The sequence below is a fragment of the Tachypleus tridentatus genome, chromosome 12 (assembly GCF_004210375.1).
Source record: "Tachypleus tridentatus isolate NWPU-2018 chromosome 12, ASM421037v1, whole genome shotgun sequence".
In the NCBI taxonomy this organism is placed as follows: domain Eukaryota; kingdom Metazoa; phylum Arthropoda; class Merostomata; order Xiphosura; family Limulidae; genus Tachypleus; species Tachypleus tridentatus.
This window is the reverse complement of record NC_134836.1, coordinates 50,170,634-50,192,104: the sequence shown is the minus strand read 5'-3', so window position 1 is coordinate 50,192,104 and position 21,471 is coordinate 50,170,634. Positions and strand designations below refer to the sequence as shown.

The following is a 21,471-nucleotide window of genomic DNA, read 5'->3' as shown; positions in this document are numbered from 1 at the left end:
TTCACCAGGACATTGCTAGAATGGAAAAACGATATCAGGGTAACTGGAATCAGTCAATGCTTGCTGACTACTGTTGGACACTACAACGTGATGCACTGGACATTAAATACAAACGAAAATAAGGAGCAAAACACTTTTAATTATGTTAAACTTAATAGCGTATTAGAAACATAAACGCAATTAAATACGTTATTGCCGGTAAACAGTTAACTGTCTATTTCTCAGAGTTCTTACGTGATGAAGCAAAACCAAAACTATATTTGTTCATACCCACCAGGTACCTGTCGCAATCAGCAAAAATTTTTCAGGAAGCAAAACTTTTCAAAAAAATTGTTGTGCGGTACTATTTCTTTCACTTTGTTCTCCATCATAAAATTTATTTCCTGTTCAATATTTCAAAATGGAGATATGAGACAGATTTTATAGTCCAATGGTTTGGTTTGAATTTCGCCCAAAGCTACACGAAAGCTATCTGTTCTAGCCGTCCCTAATTTAGTAGTGTAAGACTAGAGGGAAGGCAGATAGTCATTACCACCCACCGCCAACTCTTGGGCTATTCTTTTAGCCACGAATAGTAGGATTGACCGTCACATTATAACGCCCCTACGACTGAAAGGGCGAGCATGTTTCATATGATGGGGTTTCGAACCCGCGAATTACGAGTCGAGTGCCTTAACCACCTAGCCATGCCGGGCATGTTAATAAAAGTGCTAGTAAAAATGCTTTAGTTACCTAGAAGACAGATGACTTCACACAGAAAACAATTATCCATACTTATCACATATTATTTTTCAGATTTATATCTACAATATACTAGTTTTGTATCATTTAATAAAACGAGAAGCCCTCCAGTGGCATAGCAGTATGTTTGCTATGCTTACATCGCTAGAAAACTGGTTTCGATACCTGTGATGGACAGGTCACAGATAGCTTTGTGCTTAATTACAAACAAACATACATAGAATAAATAACACTTCTATAAACACTATTAAATTTGTTTTAATAATCATTTTATTACAACTTTAGATCAATTTCATTTGATTTATTACCCCTTAATATTTTCTGCCCCTCCTGAGTGGAAGACCTGGCTATGCCACTATGATTTTAACATCACACCTAACAGAAAACAAGAATAGAAATATAAATACGACGCTCTGTCGTATTCAGAAGTTATAAGAAGGTAAGTAACGATAATTGTTTGTTTATTTTTGAATTTTGCGCAAAACTACTCGAGGGCTTTCTGCGCTAGCCGTCCCTAATTTAGCAGTGTAAGGTGGGTCAAGCGATTCGACTCGTAATCTGAGCGTCGCGGATTCGAATCCCGGTCGCACCAAACATGCTCGCCCTTTCAGCCGTTGGGGCGTTATAATATGACGGTCAATCTCATTATTTGTTTGTAAAAGAGTAGCCCAAGAGTTGGCAGCGGGTGGTGATGACTAACTGCCTTCCCTCTAGTCTTACACTGCTAAATTAGGGGCGGCTAGCATAGATAGCCCTCGAGTAGCTTTGTGCGAAATTTAAAATGCAGACAAAACAATAAGTTTCAAAAGTGTACAAACGTTTAATCGTGAAGAAACGCTAAAAAGTCAGAAATAAACTAAATTGTTCTTGAACTTAAAGTTCAATTTTTACACTAGATAATTTAGAATAACTCGCCAGTGAGAGTACAAGTTACAACAGTACATGAATATGTATGTATCAACTCAGATTGTCTTTGACACTTTATAAAACAGTGTATATATTTGGTTAAATACGTTTTATTGCTAAGTTTTTAAGACATTAACCATACACACGAATAGGAAATTTTTAATTGGTTAAAGAATGAATACATAAAAATAATTTTATTCTGTTTTTGGTTAATACTAATAATTATTCTTCGTCTTAACATTCATTTTAATAAATTCTAATCTGCATTCACACCCTTCGTTTTTGTTAATGTTATTTTTAAATTACCTTATAGCGAAAGTCACAGTGTGAAATTTTTGTTTTATTTAAAGCGAGCCGTCATGGCCTGGTAATTGAGAAACTCAACTTTCAAACTACCGTTGTCAAAGAACAAGCTTGCTCTTTCGACCGTGGGTACATTATAGTGTTTCGATCAAACCCACTCTTTATAAGTAAAAGAGTAGCGAAATAGTTGGCAGTTGGTTGTGTTGACAAGCTGCTTTCCTTCTAGTTTAGTCTATTGCTACTAGAGCAACTACGTGCAAAATTCAGGACAAATGAATCTTGGCAGCGAAGGTTACTGAGTGTACACAGTGTTGTAGCAAACTTTGACCTTTGGACGCTATTGTAGCAAACATTAACCGTTTTATTCGTTTCAATTAATTCTATGTTGTGCTCCTATTAGTTTCACTAACATTGTCGTGTTTACATCGTGCAACTCTACTTTATGAAAATGAACACTTCTTTCGCATTCTTATTTATTTTATTGAACGTTTCTCTTGGCTATGTTTAGTTTAACTAACTGTAATCTGTGTATGTTTTATTTTAAAATGTAGTATTCTAAATCTTCTTCGTTGAGGAAAAAAAATACTGTGTCCTTAACAGCAGCGAACGCTACTCCATGACCACTTTACTGTTATAAATCTTACTCTGTGTTCACTTCATTGTAGTTCGTGTTTGTTTGTTTGTGAATTTCGCGCAAAGCTACTCGAGGGTTATCTGCGCTAGCCGTCCCTACTTTAGCAATGTACGACAAGAGGAAAGGCAGCTAGTCGTCACTACCCACCACGAACTCTTGGGCTACTCTTTTACCAACGGGGAGTGGAATTGACTATCACATTATAACGTCCCCACGACTGAAAGGGCGAGTATGTTTTGGATTCGATTCCGCGACCCTCATATTATGAGCCGAACGCCTTAACCCATCTGACCATGTCGGGCCTGTGTAGTTCGTGTTAGTATTCATTTGGCTATGAATTAACGTTACCCAGAATGCTTTTTGTTTTAGCAGATGTAACTATGTCTACTCTCTGAGCAAATGCTACATTGTTTCTACTTAATTTCAGTAAAAACTTTCATGTAAACCTAGCTTATATTAGTGTTTTTAATATATGAGTCCTTTTGATTTTTGCTAATGTTTTTCTATGCCCATTTCATTCTTTGTTTGATTTGTGTTAACCAATGTTATCGTGTAGACTTCTTTACAACCATGTAGAAAATTACGCGTAGTAGTTGTTAAAAAAGAGACAAAAGAAAATGGTAAAGATAAAACCACCAAGAAATTAACTGCAGATATATTTTTAAGTATATATATTATTGTCGATATAACGTTACGGGCAATCCCCTTCTTCAGATATCACTAACTGAACAGTAAATCCGTGAATTTATTCTAATTCTAAATCGAACGCAGCGTGACAATGTACCAAATGAACACGTATAACAATGGTTACAAACAACTGAAACCAGCATGGCCGGATGGTTAGAACGCTCAATTCGTAATCTGAAAGGCGCGGATTTGAATCCCTGTGGCACCAAACGTGTTTGCCCTTTCGGACGTGGAGACATTATAATGTTACGGTCAATCAGATAGCCCCATGTGGTTTTTTCATGTTTTTTTTAAAGAAAACGCACACATCCAGATATAGTTGGTAGCTTTACCTTTAACTCATTCGTTTATCAACTTAGTTATAGCCAACTTTATGTCTTGTGTTTTATATTCCCTTTATTTTAAATGATAATTACTTTCACAAACGTTATATCACTCGATGACTTTTGTTTCAGAAGACTTCATTTCTTATCGACTTTAAATCAACTTCATATCAAACACCTAATGTTTCTGTTTGCCTAATCCTTGTTAATAAATATCAGTACACTTATTTTACTTTTATTGTTTTTACGTTATTTTAGCGAAACTTACTCTATCCAATTTATGTAAACCTTATTTGTAATACTGTACCTACTTCATTCATTAAGAAAAAAAGTATTAAATAAAAGTCCAGGGGCACAGCTTCTTAAATAGATAATTTTTTAACTTTTGACCACTGGTGTAGTTGTCATAACGTAAATTGTCATCTATTCTCTATTGTATCAAATACAGTGGTACCTCGGTTTTCTAACACATTGTTTGAGAAAAAATATCTCGGTTGTCTAACATAAACTCGGTTCCCGAACCAAGCTGTCGTGGCCCGAGCCCCCAAAATAACCCGAATGACCCTTCGACCATTTTCGGCCCACGCCAAGCTTGCCCAAAATATTTTACCCGCACCTGTCGCTCAGTCCACACCCCCGCTAAAATCTGCTGTGAAGGTTTTCGTTTTTTATTTTGTTGTTGCTTTTCTAAATATTTTGATTAAATAAGCCACCATGGGGTCAAAGAAGGATAATGAAAGCAGCAAACCAAAAAGAAAAGTTGTTAAAGCCACAATAGAGATGAAAAAAGATCTCATAGCAAAGTATGAGAGTGGTGTTCACGTGTCTGACCTTGCTACACAGTTTGGTATGGCGAAGTCTACAGTCTGCACCATACTGAAAAATAAAGAGGTCATCAAAGGAACTGATGTTGCAAAAGGAGTGACAGTGCTTACGAAACAAAGATCACAAATAATGGAAGGAGGTAGACAAACTGTTGTTGATTTGGGTAAACGAAAAACAGTTAGCTAGTGATAGCATTTCTGAGACCATCATTTGTGAGAAAGCAAAGCAGTTGCATGTTGACCTCCTGAAAAAACACCCCTGGAACGAATGCTGATACAAGTGATGCCTTTATGGCTTGTAGGGGGTGGTTTGAAAAACTTAGAAGTGGCATACATAATGTGGTGAGACATGGGGAGGGTACCAGACAGAAACAAACCTCATTAGACAAGTTTTTAGTGAGAAATAGGTCCAGTGAGTCTCAAGTAGGTTGTAGCGGTGCAAAGAAACAGAAAAGAGAAAAAAACCCAGGAGAGTTACCTGACGTTTTCATGGAAGGTGACTCCCCTTCCAAACAATAATAACCCTCCTACTCTCGACGTTCCTCGCCACCTTTCACTTACGCCATCAGTTCTCCTCAGCACAGGTAAAGTGCAGTTAAATTTTCATTTATTGTTTTTTTTATTGTGTTTTATAGTTTTTGTAGTTGACTTTATGCATGTATTATTATAAAAATATAAATAAACAATATTTTTACTTAAAATGCTTCATAATGCGTAATTTTTGGAGGTAGGTAACGGATTAATTTAATTTTCAGTATTTCTTATTGGAAAAATTAATTGGGTTTTCAAACAGCCTTCTGGAACGGATTAAGTTCGAGAACCGAGGTACTACTGTATTAGTAAGTTGAGCGAGCACTTTGTTCCAATTTAGAAAAGATATAACACCACCGTTTTGATTTAAACTAGGTTTTCTACATGGATAAATAACGCTTCTTTTCTCGGCTATTAATGTTGTTCTCGTTACAGAATATTTTAAAGTTTTTAATTCTGATATGCTGTGCTGTTTTCGAAAATATGCGTAACGGGTTTGTTAATTCTTTAACGCAATATTTAGGTTTGTTTGATTTGTTTTGAATTTTGCCATCCCTAATTTAGCAGTGTAAGACTAGAGGAAAGGCAGCTAGTCATCACTACCCACCGCCAACTGTTTTTACCAACGAATATGGCCCGGCATGGCCTAGCGCGTAAGGCGTGCGACTCGTAATCCGAGGGTCGCGGGTTCGCGCCCGCGTCGCGCTAAACATGCTCGCCCTCCCAGCCGTGGGGGTGTATAATGTGACGGTCAATCCCACTATTCGTTGGTAAAGAGTAGCCCAAGAGTTGGCGGTGGGTGGTGATGACTAGCTGCCTTCCCTCTAGTCTTACACTGCTAAATTAGGGACGGCTAGACAGATAGCCCTCGAGTAGCTTTGTGCGAAATTTCCAAACAAACAAACAAACCAACGAATATTGAGATTGACCGTCACATTACAACGCCCCCACGGGTGAAAGGGCTAACATGTTTGGTGCGACCGGGACTCGCACCAGCAACCCTCAGATTACGAGTCGAACGCCTTAACCCACTTGGCGATGCTGGGCCAATCTCGAGTTTATGTTGTTTTACTCCTTTCTTTTATTTCAATTATTGAGTTTGTTTTTATACTTGACTAAGGTTCTAATGACATTATCTTTAGCATTTGTTAATAAATGTGTTGTATATTGATTCTAGTTTATGCTACGTTTACGTCACTGTTGTAAACATGTGATAATGTGCCAATTTCTTGTTAAGTGTGCCAAGTCCTACTTTATTATTTATATAGTTGTTACCAATACCAGACTTAGTGTATGTTTTGGTGTTGAAAACGTTTGTATTTCTCTCTTTCATTAAGTTCGTATAATTTAAAACATGATTTTAATTTTCTTCTTCATAAGTGAATTTGTTCAATCTTCCACCGAAAATATGTTGTTTTTTTTACCTGTCATTGTAAAACTTATGAGAAATTAGACGGACTGAGCATGTACATCTGCCTGGTCTTTACGAATTGCTCATTAAACAGAACAAAGTTAAACCATTAATTAAATCGGCTCTACATTTTCCAACGCCCGACTAAGATACGCCTCCGATGCGTTTCGTGAATTTAATGATAATAGTGATTTCTACAATATGTCAATATGTGAACAATAAGTACCTATACCTGTATTGTAATTAACGTCAAAACCAAATTTCTACAACTGTTACATACGGTATTTCAGTTAAACATTATATATTAACTGATGTGGTACAAACATTCAAACTGCTTAATTCCCAGTGTCAGTGTATTTTATTATAAACAACAAAGATACTTTTAAAACAAGCCTTTAATACACCATAGCAATGTGGTTTTGTGCAAGATCAAAACACACCGAATACAGTCATTATTCATAGAAAAGTAAAAACCTTTTAACACAAATATATGCAAGAAAACAACAAGTGTTTTATTAATGTATAATATTTATTTTATAACCAGTTTGATATTGACAATTCACATTTTAAAAATAAAATGGCATTCTCTTTACAAATGACCACTGGACACTAATTTTGGTTCAAAACTAAACTTGATAGATAACAGCTGGCCTGTGTAATCCAAAGTATCTTTTTATCAAACATGAACATAATCTACCTGTTATACCACACAGTAAACTTGTACATCTTTAACAGTGACTTGCAGGGAGATTTCTAACAGCTAATGACACACAATCTCTATCTCAGTCTTTATTGGTTTCATTTTGCAGGTAATTTGAGAGCAGCTGGACTTCTTGATGATGAAACAGTTAAAACAGGGGAAGATGGTTTATGGGTGTGTTTTAACATGTGAATATGTTAAGTTGGAAGCCATCTTTGAAACTTCTGCATTTCTAAGTAAGTCATTCAGTTTCTGGTTTAAAATCATCAGCACCATCATATAAATCCATATACAACATCAGAAATGGATAAAGATGACAGATAAGAGAAAGTACAAACCCATAGGGGTGAACACGATATATGACAAAAAGAACATGGTATTCATGGTGATTTTTGTTGGATTTTACTCACTACATTGAACCCATGGTTATAATAGATTTGAATATGTGGCACTGATGTTATCATTCTATTATTCCTAAATTATTCACTAGAAAAGCTGCTTAAGATCCTAAAAATAGAGCCCAATTTTTCATTTGATTTCCTAATTGTCAATGAGTTATTCATATTGGTTTCAGGGAATTCCACTTCTTGTCAGTATCCCCCACACAAAAGTTAGTACCATAAGTGTTATATGTTTTTAAAATCCTATACAAATATCAGTTCACTGTCGAAGACAATTAAAAACACATAAACACTTCACAAATGTAAGAAGTCTAGTTTTTGTTTATGCTTTTAGTGCAAGTTCTTATATTTGTATTAAGTAGTTTATTTGGATTATCACCACTGTCCAAAAATTCACAAGTCCAACATACCTTTACAACTTATTGTATGCTATACTGAATCCCCTATATATAACTATATTATACAAAATTTTATCAAAAATTCCAAAACCTTTAGTTAGTTCTTGTTAGTTTTGATGTGGTGTCCCTGTTCATGAGAGTTTCTGTCTCACATACTATTAGACGATATACTAAATAATAATGTTTTACTTTCTTATAGAACACTAACCTCAGTTACAAATATTATCAAACTTGTAGAATTATGCTTAGAATCTACCAATTTTCTTCAGAACTATTGTAAAAACTCCAAACATTTGGTTAAAAAGAAAAAGACCATCAAAAAACTCTCATGAGGAAAAACCCCATTAATCAAGAAAATAAAAATAGGGTAGTGATACCTTACCTTCCAGGACTTGGAGAAAAAAAAATAATGAATACCTTTAGCATTCAAGAACTGACTAACCTATTTATGCAATATCTTAACTGACATTAAGTTGCAACATCCGACTTTCCTGCTAAGAATGTATCAAGTGAATGTTAGAAAGAATACATTGGAGAGACCAAACTTCCTGTTAACATTAGGATGAAAGACAAAAAGTAGACAACACAATGCTTCTGCAGATTATTCAGCCATTGCATTACACAAAAGGAAAGAAAACCACAATGTTGACATCAAGAACAAAAAAAATTATTGCCAACAGCTGTAATACCAAAAAAAGGCAGCATTGCAACAGCAGCATGTATTTCTGATCCTCCTACAGTAAGTCAGTCATGTGAGAAAAAATGGGAGAAATGTGGGAGAAATAATGTTTTCCCCTTCCAACATACTGGCAACCTTTTAAAGAAATCAAACCATGCATTGACTCTAACACTGTTAGAAAAGTAACCTCATTTTTTGTTGTTGATCTTACTTTGTTTATTTTTATGTTAATTTTTTATCTTTATAGCATTATGTTAACAAACACAATAATAATATTGTTTACAATGTTTCTTGAACCTTTAAAATTTTATTTTAGCCTATTAGGCTTCAGGCTTATTGTTATAAAGAAATTTAGGGCATGATCTTTATTTTTAGTTGTTGCTAGGTGACTTATGGTTCAAATTGTTCCAGTACATCCTGTTGTTTATTAAATGTCTCACACCTGTAGAAGGCTTTGGTAATCGAGCTGAAAGCATATGCATTAAACAAAATTAAAAATAATGTGGTGACAGTCAAAATGAGTTACTTAATATAAGCCTAGTTTGGTTACCTTTTAATTGTTTTCTTGTCCAGGTTTACTGATGAGTGGTATATCTTAGTGACAAGTGCTGAATGGAATGATTAATTAGGCCTCTTAATCACCATCAGTAAAATGAATTTCGGTAAGGAGCGAGAACAATCATGTGCACGTATCTAGGAACTGTGTACATTTTGCAAAATACATTTGTGTATATCTATTTGGGAGATGAACAAATTTTAAATACAACAGATAAAATAAATTACATATTGAAAAAAAATTAGAGTGGGACATACACATTGATATATCTGATTCAACAACAAATTTAACATCAATATAAAATAATTTCAGCAAAATATTTCAAGCTAGTAAGGTGAGTATGCTCTTGGAACATTTCTTCCTAGCCAGAGTTTGATTTCAAACATAAATGACAAATTACTTCACAGTAAACAAATACAAAAACAACAATAAATGGCATAAAATCAAAGTATAATATCAATACATGTAAATTAATTCAAATAAACTGAAGTTAAAGGCACATAAAATAACATTTTAATCATAAGTATTCAGATACACTAGTCCAAATATGTACAAGTTATCTTTAATGTTTTATATTAATCATGTGAGAGTATATTATAAATGTATACATTAAGTCTTACGCATAAAATTCTTGTAACATATACAATATTTTTTTAAACAAAATGCTTACACTAAATGTTTAAAACATGTAATATTGTTAAACCAGTCAATACATATTAAATGCATTATACGTCAGACTTTCAACAAAACATACTAAACAGTTACTACAATAAATTCACAAAATAAGAACATGTAATTGTGTTACTTATAATATTATTTTTTATGGCAGTCACTTGTGCTGGTATATTTCTTTAAATTATGCAAATGTACAACATTCTTAGTGTAACCTTTTGTTGACCTGTTACTCTCTAAACAGGAAAACTAATGTCTAACTAAAAATAGAGATACTTTGGAATAATTTTGGATGGTTTAATGAGTTTAAAACTATACTTAAAACATTTTACACATTGTTAGACCACAGTGAATCAGTAACAAAGTTTGTTCCACATAAACATGCAATAAAAATATCACCTGTTTAAACTTTACCATATAGGAAGGTCCTTCTCATTCTATATCTTAACAGAGTTAAGTTTGTGCTACAACCTAGTTATAAACAGCTTGATTACATTTCATTATTATGCTGGCTAATTAATTTGGAGAATTCTTTCAGTCAAAAAGCTATGATTAGAAAAAAAATCATTGTGGTTAAAGAATAGCAGCACTTTTTACAGATTTGGAGAAAAAATATTATATCACATGCGACTTCTAACAATATGATCCTTCTATTTCATCTTTTCTGTTACAAGTATTTATACATAATGAACAACAAAATTTGATGAAATATTTTATCAACCATGGCAAAAGATTCTTGATTTTATCCCTGGTAAATTTTATTGCACAAAGTTCCACTTAGTAAATCCAAAGCGGTATGTTATATAACTTCATCTTTATTATTGTAACATAGTATGTCATGATAGTAAAAATGTTGAAGTTATACAAAAAAAACATCAGAGGTTTGTACACTAAAAAACACGTATAAGCTCAAACAATGGATTATTCTTAAATTATACTTTAATACATATATTCTAAAGCAATGATAAATGTTTTTTAAAAAATGACAATTAACTTTTGTGTGAATGACCTTACAAGAGCACATGGCTGTCATTTTATTATTGTTCTTAAAAAACTTTACTTAGCTTCTTATATCTTTGGTAATAAAGGAATCACAAAGTGACCCTTGCTAAGTTTCAGTTTGGTAAGATAGATTAGTTAAGGTTATAACTCTTCCTGATGGCCACATGAATATAAGAGTATAATATCAGATACTTGTCTAGCGTCATATGATAAACATTGATGCACATTCTGTACCTGGAAATAGTCATTCCTGAAACATTATATAACATGTCAACTTAAATCTTAGTGTAAAAATTACACATGCATCTGTGTATTTATCAATATCTATGGAAAGATCACAGGTGTATATAAATAAATTTTATCATTGTGCTTGACCGGTTTCAGCCATTAGAAACGACACCATGAACAAACATGATATGAAATAAGAATACAACCTATTTACACTGTATATTCAAACCAATAAAAACAAGCATGATAAAACTAAACTAATAATAAAAAAAACAAGATTGGTAAAAATAGAAACTTAAAAACATATGGTCCATGACCATTAGTTGATAAAATGTGTGACACAATTTAAAAATGTGAAAAAATAAAGATATACAATTTTACATATGCTGAACAGCAACTTTCAGCATGTAGCTCTTCACACAAGACTGCAGGGCACATTTGTACCCTGTGGTATCATGTAAACTCATGTTATGTATACCACAGGGGGGAGTCAATCTTCCTGGAGCATCTGGTAAAACATTTGTGGTAATTCAAAATGGAAATAAAATCAATACAGATGTATCTAATAGCTTGAAGGTAACTATCACATACATTTGTTAGAAGTCAAATTTACCTTCTGTAGTGGTTATATGAAACCATACACTAATCAAGTTTCCAATGGTAGCAAATAAACATGATTAACACATTATTTATATCATACCATATAATAAGTCATAGCAAATTAAATCATTCATGGTTTATATTTTATATCAATTAAAATTCCCATCAAATTTTTCTTTCTTTTAAAGCAGACAAAACTTAATCTTTGGTAATGTATGACACACCCAGTTGTCAAATGAATTATTGAAATGCATATGATCATACATTGTTAGATATTCAGATGATACTTGTACCTTAAGTCACTCCCAACAATGTATTCAGTGTTTCTTTGTATTAAAACACCTGTTGAATGTGTCATCTAGTCTCCATAAAAAGAAGAAATATTAACAAAAGGAACAAAAACTAATTTATGTTTCTTAGGTCTCTTACATTATCATTGAATGAACAAATGTTACATGTGATTTCACAAATGTCCTGATTTAGGTCTGCACATCTGTTGTCTGCGTTTCCAACTTTGTTATTCGATGAAATTCCTTCAAGTGTCTGACCATTGTAGATTGGGAATCACAACTGTGATGACATAAGGTACACTGTATTGATTTACTTTTTCTTTTACCAGGATTTTCTTCCTGTAAGATTGCTTGACAACTACCTCCTTGGTTATTCTTTGAAAACACAGAATTTTGTTTTGCAGACACACTAAAAGGCAAAGAACTTGTGCTGCTAGTTCCCCAACTACTCTCCTTACTTCTTACGCTTGAAAATAAATCACTGGCTACATGTACAGCTGAAGAGATTCCCTGGACTCCGACATCTGAAATTTCTACAGAAGCAGTATTTCTCTTACTCTTGTGGCCCTTTTTTGGTGTGACCTTTGATCCATGGTGAAACCTCAGGTGGTGCCTTAAGTAGCGATTTTGGTAAAACTTAGCTGAACACTTGGCACAGCCATAAAGTGGCTTTAAAAACTGACCAAGTTTCTTATGATTTTTAATGTGTTCTTGCAAGAGAGAACTGCATGAAAACACCCCTCCACAATATGCACAAGAATAACGCATATTGTTTCTAGCTTCAATGCCATTTTCAGTATTTTTATTTTGCATTACAGGAGAGCGTAACTGCATAGGACAAATGTCCTTAGTGTGCATAGGTTTGATGTCACATCTAAAAGTGTGTGATGCTTGCTCACTGTTTGATGAACGTCTGTCCTGGTTTCCATTATTCAGTGGTTTAGAACAACCAATACACATTACAGTTGGCTCTCCCAGTTTCAGTTTTGGCTCTTCTTGCTTACCCACTATTGAAGAAAACAAACATTGGTTTGGAGGGTAATGTTCCTCTGTTATCACTGAGTTGTACCCATCATGTTGCTGTATATGATGTACCAGTGGATCTGCAAAGTAGAAACGTGCTGAACATAACACACATACAAACTTGGGTAACTCTTTACTAAACAACAATATTTCTTCTTCATGGTTTCTGTTTAGGTGTCTAGAGAGAGCTGACTGACTGTAGTAAAAAGTTGGACAAAACTCACACAGGTGACGAACATCATTGTGGACTTCTTTAGTATGAGAAAAAAACTGACTACGTGATTTAAAGGTCTTCTTGCACTTGCAACAATACATGGTGGAAGCAAAGAAATGTGGAACCTGGTTCATTTCAGCATGTGTCCAGGAGTGAATGTTCAAAAGTAACTGTGATGGAAAGCGATTAGCACAAAGTGGACAAGTTACAATGGATTCAGGATTCTCAGTACAGTGCTCGTCATGATGTAGACTCAAAGATGAGTTACAGCTTCTTTCCGTTGTTTCATCATTACCCAGTTCACATTGCACTGGAACTTTTTTCTGGCTAACTTGAAATCCTATAGACATATTACTAGCCTCATGATCAACAAGGAGGTGTTTCTCTAGATTTCCATGATTACTGAATGACATGTTACACACACAACAAAAGTGCTTTGAGGAGTTCAGCTTTCCTTTCGTATTAATATTTTCCTCAAACTCACTTTCATAGCCAAACGAAGGACCAAAAGGTAGATAGTGTTTGTATACAACAGCATTTTGTACAGATATACAACTGTTTTTGTCAGTACCCGTTTTGTTACAGTCTTCTTGACATCCTTCTATTTCTGCCATATTACCTGAAGACCAATGACCCAATGCACCATTCCTTCCTCTATCGGTTAGGACATTTTGTAAACCCCTTGTTGTACAACAGGACCGAGTTTTCCTGTTCTCACCAACTGATGCAAATGGATACTTTATTGAACTCTTTATTACTCCAACGTCACTACACAAACCTAATGTTTTATCTTCAGTATGAATTGGCTTTGGCTTTCCCATTGTGCATTCATATTTGTACTCAATTTTTTGTTTATCCTTTCTACTTCCGACGTTTTGCTCAGCTTGTCCATTAACCTGACTTTCAGTTACAGAAACACCATCACAAGATTTCTTCTCCTTCTTATCATTCACTTTCCAACAAACTTGCTGATCTGACTTTTGCAACTCCTGTCCTTTGTTTAGCAAATTTGCAGAAACTGAGCTGCTCTGGTTAGTGTCATCACCTTGCTGGTTCACAAGATGTATATTAAATTTTCTGTGTTTTTCAAGATATTTTTTCTCAAAGAACTTGGCTGGACATACTAAACACTGGTATTTTGGTTCTCCAGTGCCCTGCAAAATGAATTTTTTCAACAGTTTTTTGTGGTTTCTTTCTGCATGTTTAACAACTAATGCTTGGCTTGAAAAGAGTTCAGTACAAAATGGGCAATTGGTAGTAAAGAAATAACTGGTATGAGGTTTGGTAGCAGAAACTTGTCCAACAGTCCGAAAGCCATCTTGATTCTTGTTTCCATCATCACTGATGGCTATTCTTTTAAATATCTTGTGATGTTCTGCCTCCATATGACTTTTCAAAAGATCCTCCTTATAATAGCATGCATCACATAACTCACACTTATAGAAAACTGCATTGTCTAATGTCCTTATCAATTCATCTTTGTGTTTTTTATGTATATGTCGTTCCCAAGGTCCAGTAGCATAGTAGTAGACAGGGCAGAAAGGACAATGATGCTTTTCCATGGCCTTCAAAAATCAATGTGATGCAATTGAAGAACTGTTTATGTAATAGTAATGTCGAGACCAAGCAAAACCCAAAATATTGCTACAAGAAGAAAAAAATGTAGATGGTCATAATTCGCTTCACTGTGCTCATTACAACAAATAATCAAGACTCAAAGTGAGTTAATTGTTTTATAATAAGCAAATAAGTGTTTATTAAATAAACTAACCTTCACTGGAGCAAAATATAATACTGTGCAAGTGTTAGGACAAAGTCAAAAATTACTTTTCAGGCTACTTTCAAAGAACAGTGGAAGGTAGATCATATGTGAAATATTATTATATTTCAAGTCTACAGAAATTTGTTGGAGACTTCAACCAGCGTCATCTCATGTTTTTATGTAAACTTTCTGCTGTACTGATAATTCTCTACACTTAGTGTTAAATGTTGTTTTTATCAAGGTTTAATTGTGGAGTGCTATTAAATTCAGTTATTCTACCAGGTACCTGTACCGTATGGTAGCTTCTTTCTCTATAGTTAAGACACTACATGTGGTACCATGACACTTATTACAGGCCTTAAATTTGATCAGTATTTTTATTCAAGCAGAACCCTTATAACATGCTCTTGGTATAAATATGAGAACTTTAAATTATGATAAGTACTCTCATTCTGGTTTATTCAGTTGTCAACAGGGATCAGTGAAGCATTAACCCAGTGTTAAAATTTATATTCTGAAATGACATGGAAGAATTAGCTGCATAAAATGGAAAGAATGACAAAATATTCTCTTGCCCTAACACTTTTGTACAGCACTGTACAAGCATGCAGGTACAAGAATAATGAAAATATTCAGAGTTCACTTTAGGGCTCTTTATTCAAAGTGTCAGTCTTAAATCCTTTACTAAGGACAAAGATTTATTGAGGAGAGCAAACAAAGCTAGTTAAGTGATTCATGCATTTGACGAGGGCTATCATATGAAAAATGGTTAAGGTTCTTTATTTTTTCTCAAGAAAACAAGTGTTAGAGGACATATTATTGAAGTGTTTAAAAGTTTAAAAGAAATAAACAAGATTAACATATTACCTTTTCTGTTTTAAATGGTAATGGTAATGGGGGAGCATAAAGAAATGGCATGGTAAAACTAAAATACATCAATAAATTAGGCAGTTTTATTTTTAAACAGGGTTATTAGCTTTCACCTTATAATATATTGCATTCAGACATTACAGATGCAACACAATTGGAAGAATTCTAGTTCCAGAAAACTTATGAAAGTAATAAGTACTTGGGGAGTCAAAGCTAGATATGAAACATATACTTTGCTTCATTAAGTTGATATTAATTTCAGTATTTAATAGTTATGTAAAATTTGAAATTAAATAATTTATGCAAAATATTTGAAACAGTATATCCTGCCAAACTAAGGCTTCAGAATTCAGCACTGTAGAACAAATACAAAAAATTTAATTTTAATTCAAATAAACAAACAAGTACATTTTTTGCTGTAAGTTAACTAGTAATAACTAGTTATAATATTTAAACTTTTTATATTTACAATTTTAATTGAAAGTGCAAATTGTAGAAGTTCCTGTGCTTAAAATTACTAACTATAATATCACTATTTAAATGCTACGAATAAAGTTCGTACTGACGTCTCGTAAACTACTTGTACTTCAAATTTTTGCTTTAATGATGTTGAACATTGTATTATGAAATGGTTACTGTTAAAATTTAGGCTATTTAAACTAAAGTAACTAAATCATAAACAATATATATATATATATATATATATATATATATATATATATACACACTTATAAAAAGCTTTATCTGATACAATTAAGATAATATATAGCATATAACCCCACCTTTAAACTCCAACAAACCACCCTTCATGTTTATTTTACGTAACAGTTCACACACCCAACGTTAATTTATTTGAAAAACTGTTATTTTGAAAAGCGCCCTCTAGTACTTATAGTAAAGTGAAATGTCAGTCTGGCACAAAATAGATAAAAAAATATCACTAAATGGGTAACAAATGCCTACTGTAGAAAAAAACACAAATGTGGAGGACGAAGTTTCAAATGTCTTTAGTCTTCAAAACATGAATAGAAAGACTTTCGAAACCCCTTACTCTACACTAGTGCTTTTCTACAATAGACATTTACCACGCATACCAGTTGTACTTATCAAGAATACTTCGCATACACAATTTGTCACAGGAAAAGAATTTTTCGCGATAGTTTGGAATTTACTCTAATTTAGCAGTATAAAACTAGAGGGAAGACAGCTTAATCATTACCATCACCACCCATTGCCAACTCATGGGCTAATCTTTTATCAGTAATAGTGGGTTTGATCGTTACTTTATAACACCCCTACGAGTAAATGGGCGAACATGTTTAGGTGTGGCGGGGATTCGAAACTGTGATCTTCAGATTACGAGTCAGGCGCCATAACCACCTGGCCATGCTGGGTAAAAAGTTATTCGCTTACGATATGTGCCTCATATTTATATTTGCTTTAAGCATATTATATGAAGATGTCAATATGACTCTTGAGCTTTTTGCCACCATTTATTGCAAGTAACAACTTTATAACAATTTATTTTTATACTTGACAGATGTCTAAAGTTACGTCACACAATTCATTGGCGTATTTAAGTAAAACAATTACAGCTTTATATTTTTTCTAGAAAATTACTCTTCATATTATCAGATGATGCTAACTAGTTATCTTACCTCCTGTTTGTCATTTCAAAATTAAAAATGCCTAGTGCAGATAGTTTTTCAGTAATTTCGCGTAAATATCCGAAACTAAAAGAAAATTTAAATGATAATTATAGAATATATACTCTAGTTGTTACTTTTGCACAAAACTTTTGTATCTATATTCAACATAACTGTTCATAATATGGTTTTTGCCATATAACGTGAACTGTCAATAACGTGATTAAAATCGCAAGTGAACAGGAAGTACAGTTTCATAACTTTTATTTTGATCAACAAATAATAATAACAGAAGAAGGCCTTTTAAGAAATAAACAAAACATAAAATCAATCCATTAATAATATAATATGAAGTACTATAAAAACAGTTTTAGTTACAGCCATTTCGAAACTCCATAAAATTTAACAATCAGTGATTTAAAATTTTAAAAAATATGACCAACACTGAAGTTCAACTGATAAAAATTAGAACAACTTCTTCATTTAACCCCAAGAACAATCACTTCGTTTTTACTGATCATTTTATAATCAGATAGATGGGACGTCAATGGGATTACCCCCAAGTCCCACGGCCCGGCATGACCAGGTGAGTTAAGGCGTTCGACTCGTAATCTGAGGGTCGCAAGTTCGAATCCCTATCGCACCAAATATGTTCGCCCTTTTAGCCGTGGGGGCGTTACAATGTGACGGTCAATCCCACTATTCGTTGGTAAAAGAGTAGCCCAAGAGTTGGCGGTGGGTGGTAATGACTAGCTGCCTTCCCTCTGGTCTTACACTGCTAAATTAGGGACGGCTAGCAGAGACAGCCCTCAAGTAGCTTTGTGCGAAATTCAAAAACAAACAAACAAACAATTAAACGAAGACTGCATTTGGTTCAATGTGGATGAAAATTATTTGATGTTGAAGGTTCATGTAATTCCAGATCAGTTTTGGTTTTGCAAAGAACATTGAAATTTGATAGGTTAGGTTCACATCCTATTTCTTCACGATGTTGGTGTATAAAGGAAGTGCACTCAAGTGTATTTTCATGGAAATCTCACATATTAATTGACATTAGCTGGTAGTAGGCGTTTGGCTTTATCAAGATAGGAAAATGTACAGTCTTTTCACCTGCAAATATATACGATCCATAAACAAAGAGAAATTGGGAGAAGATCTTTAGTATGGAAAACAATCCTGTATGCGAGATGTGGGCTTAAAAATAGTCTGAAATCAACTTGAAGGTAGTAGTAGTGAATTACGTTTTACGAAAAAATTAACTTTTTCAGGATAAGTTTTGTTCACCAATGTATGGAAGACAAAAGTTAGTAAGTTTGGTTACAACTGTAGTCTGGGTAGATAAGTGAATTTATTAATTAGAAAAGTATTAGTAATTTTTGCAATAGATACTGTGGTAGCCGTTAGGTTTTAAAATATTCTGCTTGGTTTTTTTTGTTTTTTTTTAATTTCGCACAAAGCTACTCGAGGGCTATCTGTGCTAGCCGTCCCTAATTTAGCAGTGTAAGACTAGAGGGAAGGCAGCTAGTCATCACCACCCACCGCCAACTCTTGGGCTACTCTTTTACCAACGAATAGTGGGATTGACCGTAACATTATAACGCCCCCACGGCTGGGAGAGGGAGCATGTTTGGCGCGACTCGGGCGCGAACCCGCGACCCTCAGATTACGAAGCACACGCCTTAACGCGCTAGGCCATACCAGGCCAAAATATTCTGTATGAACGACATTTCATAGTGTAACTTAAAATACATAGAACACACGTTGTGAGCTCTGATTGATAAGCATGTAAGCAAATTTTTTTTTAATGTGAGCTGAATTAAGTTGTAAAATTATGTGAGAAGTCCAGTAAACGTCTTGTTTCTGTTTATTTATGTGCAACACCTGCTAGGATGTATAAAGAAGGTAAATTATTATTATTTTCAAAATTGCGATTGAACTTAACGACAGGATAATGTGAGTACAGGTATTTTAGGAACTTAGAGCAATGATCCACATTATGACAAAGTATAAAAGTTTACTGGCTTATACACTCGTCTCAACAGTTTCATACTAATCAGTGATGACGAGAAAACCCACTTATGGAGAAAAATATATATGTAAAAACAGCTGGTTTGGGTTGAGAAAATTTTTTATGCAGAGGAGCGAACAACGTTTTGACCTTGTTCGGTCATGGTCAGGTTATACAAAATAACACCTTTATACCTATATTCATCATCATGTGACATTCGATTGCTCAAGGAACATAGGGCCGCAATCACTGCGGTTTCTGTAACAGGCTGGTTTTTATATATGCAAAAACGGCTCGTTGGGGTTGAGAAAATATTTTACATAGAATGACGATGACCGAAGAAGGTCGAAACGTTGTTTGCTCTTCTATGTAAAATATTTTCTCAACCCAAACGAGCCGTTTTTGCATATATATTTCTCTACAAGTGAATTTTCTCGACATCACTGAGGCTGGTTTTTAAGTGAGTAGGTTGTTAGCCCACTGCACCTAGCCGTCCCTAATTTAGTAGTGTAAGACTAGAGGGAAGGCAGTTAGTCATACCACCCACCGCCAACTCTTGGGCTACTCTTTTACCAACGAATAGTGGGATTCACCGTCACATTATAACCCCCCATGGCTGGGAGGGCGAGCATGTTTTGGCGCGACGCGGATGCGAACCCGCGACCGTCAGATTACGAGTGGCACGCCTTAACGCGCTTGGCCATGCCGGGCCCTTTATACCTATATTAATAAATATAATCAAACATCCAAGCACGCTCTCTACATTCTTACACTCAGTTACACTCCCTTCAAACATGTAGTCAGCTATCGGTCAGTTACCTCTCTCTTTCGTTATGAACCTGACGATGACCGAAGAAGGTGGAAATGTTGTTCGCTCATCTGCACACAAAAAATTTTTCTCAGCCCAACCAGCTGTTTTTACATATATAAGTTTCATACTAAACCTTTTCAAGCGAAATCTTGTTCCATATCTCCGAAACAAAACGTATGATACACTACATGGTCAAAAGTATGTGGACACCCAACCACTACACTTTATGTGCTTGTTGAACATCTCATTCCAAAACCATGGGCATTAATATAGAATTGGTCCCCCCTTTGCTGCTATAACAACCTCTACTCTTCTGGTAAGGCTTTTCACTAGATTTTAAAACATGGCTGTGGGGATTCGCTCTTATTCACCCACAAAAGCATTAGTGAGGTCGGGTTTAGCATATAAGCATGCAAGCATACTGTTTAAAACCAAAAGTCATATACTCATTCATATGCGCTCAAGGATCGTATATACATACACTTGTGTAAATCATGAAGCTACTTGGTAAAATTACACGTCACTTTCGAATACCCACACGTAAGCATATGAAAATTTCTGTTAAGCGCGAGTTTAAGCTAATTAATCCACTTGAATCTTATATTCGATTATAGTGAGAACTACAACCATTCCATCCTTATAACCTTTAGAATTCGTTTGGTTTGAATTTCCCGAAAAGCTACATCAGGGCTATTTGCGCTAGCCGTTCAAAATTTAGCAGTGTAAGACTAGAGGGAAGGCAGCTAGTCATTACCACTCACCGCCAGCTCTTGGGCTACTCTTTTACCAACGAATAGTAGGATTGACCGTCACATTATAAAGCCTCCACGGCTGAAAGGGCGAGGATGTTTGGTGTGACGGGGATTCAAACCCGCAACTCTCAGATTACGATTCGAGTATCTTTTCCACTTGGCCATGCCGGGCCCACCTTTAGAATTGTTGCCTCATGATCAACAGATTACTAACTTATTTTTAAAGAACATCTTTCCATTTTCAATGATTATACACAAAAAATATAACAAGAACTCGTGCTTGAAGTTATTAATCTAATCGTTTCTTGTTTGTTTGATTTTGCCATTTCACTCAAATTTGTAATTAAAAAGTTGTTTATACGTATATTTTTCTTTTCTTTTTTTATAACTGGCAAGTTCTGGTATTCACAAAATGTCTTTTAGGCAGTGACTAATGGAAAACAGACAGACCCCGAAGAGCTATTTTTATGTGTCTGATATTTCTAAATCTACCATAGGC

General features: G+C 34.5%; 1 protein-coding gene across 1 annotated transcript; it reads right to left on the bottom strand.

The window, feature by feature from the left end:
* Positions 1-6,740: 6,740 nt before the first annotated feature.
* Positions 6,741-16,633, bottom strand: LOC143233282 (uncharacterized). Its single transcript, XM_076469385.1, has 2 exons — positions 16,538-16,633; positions 6,741-14,767 (listed from the first exon to the last, which is right to left on the bottom strand). The coding sequence occupies exon 2, from the start codon at positions 14,683-14,685 to the stop codon at positions 12,076-12,078; it is 2,610 nt and encodes an 869-aa protein (XP_076325500.1). The 5' UTR covers positions 14,686-14,767; positions 16,538-16,633; the 3' UTR covers positions 6,741-12,075.
* Positions 16,634-21,471: the final 4,838 nt, after the last annotated feature.

Bases quoted from the DNA above. Each gene is read 5' to 3' on its own strand.
- LOC143233282 (XM_076469385.1), bottom strand. From the start codon at position 14,685: ATGGAAAAGCATCATTGTCCTTTCTGCCCTGTCTACTACTATGCTACT.